Genomic DNA, 5,383 nt, shown 5'->3' on the forward strand with positions numbered 1-5,383 from the left:
ACTCAGCCATGCTGGTCTCTTGCCTTCCTTTGCTTCCACAGTTCTGGGCTGCCCCCCTGTAAAGTCCTCTCTGGCATGCACAAGGCAATCCCACTTTGCCAGAAAATAGTCAAGAGCTTGGAGTCCTTTGAGATTACTCTTAAACTAACTTGATCCAAAAAGCATAAGCATTGAAATGAGGGATGTGAGAGGTAATGCTGTGAAAACCACAGGAACAAGTGAAGTAGATGCAGGGTACCTTGCTGGTGGCAGTCCCTAGGGCTGAAGAAAGCCAGGGATAAATTGCGTCGCAGCCTGGGAAGGCTGATACCTCCACAGCCTGGCAGGTTAGTGCTTCTGTACGGAGCAGGAAAGCTGGAGCCTGTTCCCTGGTGAGAGGAGGGGGAGTGTTCTCCCCTAAGAGAAGGACAAAGCCATGATTTGAACAGGTATGTTGCAAAATGGGTCTTTACACACATTCTGGGGCAAACAGGTATTGAGGGCCCTCTTGCTTTTCCAAAAGGTATCACCTCCACTTTCTGAACACTTGATTTTAGCCAGGTCCTTATGGAGGTCTCCTGTCCAGGAGGTCTCATGCTTGAGCTTTGTCAGGACACAGCGTACTAGCAAAATCCCAGACCAAGGGTTGAGCTTGAAGCGAGCATCATTAAACTTTTGCTGTGCGTAGGTTCTGGCTGGGCTGTTATCACAGTTACCTAGTGTGATGCTGTGCAGGATCCATGTTCCTGGTCGGTTCATGGGCCAATGTTGCTGTTGTGCACAAGGCTTCGTTTTCAGTGTAGTTAAACGAAGCCTGTAAGGGAGTCTGCTCTGGAGCCCAGGGCACCATCAGCAGGCCCTGCATCTTTGTTTTTCCAAGCAGATGTTTTGAGTTTTCATCTCATTTGAACCTCCCGAAACAAAATCTCACTTTAAGTGAGGCACAGCTAAAGCAAGGGATGGGAGCTGCGTATTTCAGCACAGTCCCTTTGGGAATAAAAGCAACAAATGCAAAAATTAGCAAAGACACTCTCGTGCGGGTGGCAGCAGCCAGCGTTCACCAAGGAGAAGGCACGGCCTTCACGGAGCGGAGGCAGAGGAGGAGTACAGCAGCAACCATCCACCACACTGTGGTCCCTTTAAATCTTCTTTTCCACTTGGCAGCTCCAATTTTTCAGTGTTGCTATAGCAAATCTCCATGGCAATGACCCTAATCAGGGAAGGGGGGATGCAGGGGGGACGCATGCTCAGAGTGGCTGCTGGAGCCTCGCCTGCTCGCTCGAGCTGCTCCAAGGGTCTGGCACAGAGGCAAAGAGAAAGATCAGGTACCCGGCAGACCGGTCCTTGGGGTGCGTTGCAAGCCCGTGGCGTGTCACTGCAGTGGTGTGTGCGTGGGGGTTTGTGTGCATGGGTGGGTCTGTGCTTATCGCGTCTCGTCCACGCCTTTGTGGGGAGCGCGTGGGGAGCAAACCGCTGATTTTCACTATTTCTCCTTGTTCCAGGCAGGGAAGAAAGCTTGAATTATTGAGGAGAGTAATGGCGTTGCCGTCTGCCTGGAGCGTGATGCGTGTGGCGATCCCGTTCATCTCGGTGGTTGGGCTGCTAAGCGTGAGGCTTGCGGGGGCCGGCCAGGACTCTGGGAGTGTCATTCCTGCAGAAAGTACGTACCTGCCCTGCGCACTGCGGCCCCCCGCTGCACCTCATCCTGCTTTCTGTCCTGCGCTTAACCCGCGGCAGCCACACTGGCCTCAAACTCCTGGGGAACGTTGCATTGCCTGGTTAGCGAGGGAGTAACGATGAATTTGTAACGTGTCAGCAAAGCACATGCAAACCGCGCTTATAAAAACAGTGAGCAAGCAAAGGATTAGTAGTTATTTCGGAAAAAATACTAACTGCATACTATAATTTTCATTGGAGCTTGTTTTAAAGCTCTTTGGTTGTAGGTCTTAGATCTACTTCTTGAGAGTTTCGTTTCCAGATTTGCCACAACACATATGACGTCCTTGCTAGTCTGGGTGTTGTTTGAAGAAAATTTGTGTTTATTTCTGCTAGAGTGTTACATTTTGCTTATTTTAGCATTTGATTGGAACAATGGGTCCAATTCATCTTTCTTGTAACTGCTATAGATTGACACAGGGGAAGTTGACCCAAATGGTGTATTTGTAAAAGACATACAGATTTCTGAAATCCTGCTACTATTCTGCAAACCTAAAAAATAAAAAAATACGACAGACTGGCTTGAGCACACCGTGGAGCTGGGAGCTCTTGAATTTAGATCACAACTCTATATTAGCTTCCTCTGCGATTTTGAGCAAGTCTCTAGTTAGACTTTCTCAGCTCCAAAATGAGGCAGTAGTTCAAAGATACCAGGGTATGGAGTCAATGTTCTCAGGGTGTTTTGGTGACAGCAAGTAGGAAGTAGCCACTCATTAGAAACTTAAAATATCCTCTGGGAGGAAAAAAAAAAGAAGGTAGTAGCATACAAACCAATCTCTAATTCTTAGTCATGCTTATTTTGTATGACATCTATCTTTTTACGTCACTACCAAATATTTAATATAAGATCTGATTTAGTCACTGAATTTTATTCTCCTAGAATTCTTTATTAGTTTTCAGATACAACTCTGTGTATTTGTCTCTACAGGACTTAAATGCTGAATTCCCTTCTTTTTCCATTCTCTTCTTTTTTTTTATTAGTGCTAAGTTTTGGTCTGTTCTAACCCAGACCTCATCTCTGGTTTGTGTGTCTGTTTTCTAGGCGTTAATTAACTTTAATAAGTTTTGTGGCAAGCAGTCCATTTTGTGTCCTCAAAGAGCAAATCATGTTTGAAAAACAAATTATATGTGCCCTTTGTGTGTCTATGTTAGCAGAGGCAAGTCAATGCATTTTTGGGAAAAAATACATGGTGATTCTTTGTTCTGCTTGTGTAGTGGAAATTCCCATTTTATCTGTAGAACAAAACTCTTGACTACGGTCTCTGACCCCAATCTCGAGGAGTTATCTCATGGTTTTGATATCCCGTGGCAGGGCTACTAAGTCCCCTGAAGAGCCCTTGAGAAAGATTCCTTGTCTTACTCCTGCATGTGAGAGTGAGGAATGAAGGGCAGGTCAGGGTGTTTCAATGGCCAGTATTTCTGCAGAGACATGCTGCTGAGTAATGGAGGCTGGAGTGCATAATGGTATTTATGTCTGGGGCCAGGCCAGGAGGAAGACTCTCAACTGATCATGAATTGTAAATTGTTTTGTAGTGCTGCAGGGACAGAGTCTTACAGGAACAAGGAACTTGGGATGCTCCTAATCAGCCACTCATTGAGAGTGCTGCATAGCTGCTAAGTGGTCCAGGTACTTTCCTTTGCCCATCAGGGCTCTTCTGGATAGTTAACCTGTCGAACTCCTCCCTTAGGCCACTGTGGATGCTGAACGTTTGCATGGGATTGCAGAACTGATTGGAAATTCAAGGAAAAAAATCTTAGAAAGGAGTGTTAGAAACAGCAGCAATTACTCTGTCTCGGGAGCTGCTTTGGCATATTCCTGAGGCCTGGAAGGGTCTTTGAGGACCTATCCCTCCATACTTGCCCTGGTCTTGTGCTCTTTCATGGCCATCCATTGTTGGCCATGAAGGCCACATCTATAATCGATGTCCATGGATGTTCCCTGGCATGGGGACATGACTGTACTAGTAACCTGCTACAATAGTCCCTGGCACACTTTTGTCCATGACAGAAGGCCATTTGCCTATCTGGAAGACAGAATTTACTGTTCCAGAGATGACCTGTCCCTTGCCAAGCTGCTCTCAAAGCCTGGGAATGCTCCTAGTCACATTTAATACTATAAGAGATGTAGCTCATGGCAGACAGAACACTGGGCCAGCAGACCTTTGATGTGATCTAGTACAAACGTTCCTGGATCTTTACTGCCTGATGGCTATTTCTCATCAAGGAGTTGATCCTCCTGGGCACTGACCCATTTTGGGGGACACATGTGCAGCACATGTGCACAGCTTCCCTATTGCTGGCACTTAAGTCCATACTGTCAGCCCAGGTAAAATGGTGGCTGTGTGTTCCTGGATGACCCAGGGAGAAAAAGGAAGCTCTACTACACCTTCTTGACAGGGATATATGACGTACACGGACCATACTAAGTGTCCTTCTGCGGGGCAGACCATTGTGGTGCTCGATGCTTTTCTCTGTTCCCAGGTGTGCGACATGGGACTGGGAACATGCCTTTAGCAGGAGCAATCCCTCATGGACCACGCAGCACTGCAGCCTCTCTCTCCCACCTGGTGGGAGAAACGCGTCCCTCCAGCAGCACCATGAGCAGGAGAGGGACAGAAGTGTGGCAGGTGCAGGGGTCACAGGAGAAAAGCATGAAAGTGAGTCAGATTTCTTCGTAGCGTTGCAGAGAGATCCTGCCCTGTGTGGCACCGATATCTGGCTTGGGGTATCAATCACCTCCTCTCCACTTGGCATACTTTCTGCCAGTCAGAGAGCTGGGCCCAGCTTTTTACGAATAATGCTAATTAGCAATGATTAATCATGTCCTTTATACACAGCACTTTGCATATGCAAAAGGCTGCTCAAGTATGAAGTGGTGTTACTAATGTTTGCAGATTATTTTCTTTAAAGTTCAATGCAATCCACTAAAAAAACTGAGTAATTTCCCCAACCTCTCATCGCATTTATAACCCAGATCACACACTGTGAAAGCTGACATGTGGAATTTGAAGAACAGAAGATGGTCAGTCTGTTTTCATTAGCCAAGGTGCATGAAATACAAAGAGTAAATGCCATGTGCATGCGAAGGAAAGTAAATTAGACTTCCACAGTGCTTTCACTTCCAGTTTTTCACCAAGAAGCAGCCAAAAAGCATGTTTTAAGCTCTCCTCCCCCACTTTTCTAAAATACACAAAGACACATATAGTCTTCGTGATGACAGGACCCACTTAAAGAATTATAGCTGACTCTTGATAATTCTCATTATGTTAATCCACAAACCTGTTAAGTCTCCCTATGAATGATAGTCTGTTCCCAGCTGTCAGCAAGGAATTAATAGCGCTCTGCTGTACTTTGCTATGATGAGACTTAAGGTTTGGTTTCATGATTGCTTTAAGCTCATGTAGGCCTATGCTACCTCTGCCCTTTTCCTCCCCACAACCTGGACTCCTGTCCTTGCCCTATTTCTTGTTCTGGCTGTGGAACTTGAGCATTCAGGATCCGATCTGGAGAAAAAAATCAGCAATGCAGCTGACCAAGAAACTGTGTGTGGGAGCACATAGCCACAGACAGAAAGCAGAGTGGGACTGCTCCTATTGGCAACAGCACATATTTAGATTTGTTTAAAACCTTTGTGAAACAGACCCTTAGACATCATTACTTTGAGGAAATGTCCATGGGTATCCTGCTG

The 5,383-nt window shown here is 46.2% G+C and overlaps 1 protein-coding gene across 1 annotated transcript in view; it reads left to right on the plus strand.

The window, feature by feature from the left end:
* Positions 1–1,487: 1,487 nt before the first annotated feature.
* The window catches only part of LOC104627358 (neuropeptide-like protein C4orf48 homolog), an 11,139-nt gene continuing 7,243 nt past the window's right edge, over positions 1,488–5,383 (plus strand). Inside the window, exon 1 of the mRNA XM_010295547.1 lies at positions 1,488–1,639. Coding sequence (XP_010293849.1) covers positions 1,516–1,639 — 124 coding nt within the window. The 5' untranslated portion in view covers positions 1,488–1,515. The remainder of the gene's footprint in view (positions 1,640–5,383) is intronic.

This window comes from Phaethon lepturus, unplaced genomic scaffold (assembly GCF_000687285.1).
Source record: "Phaethon lepturus isolate BGI_N335 unplaced genomic scaffold, ASM68728v1 scaffold55379, whole genome shotgun sequence".
NCBI classification, from domain to species: domain Eukaryota; kingdom Metazoa; phylum Chordata; class Aves; order Phaethontiformes; family Phaethontidae; genus Phaethon; species Phaethon lepturus.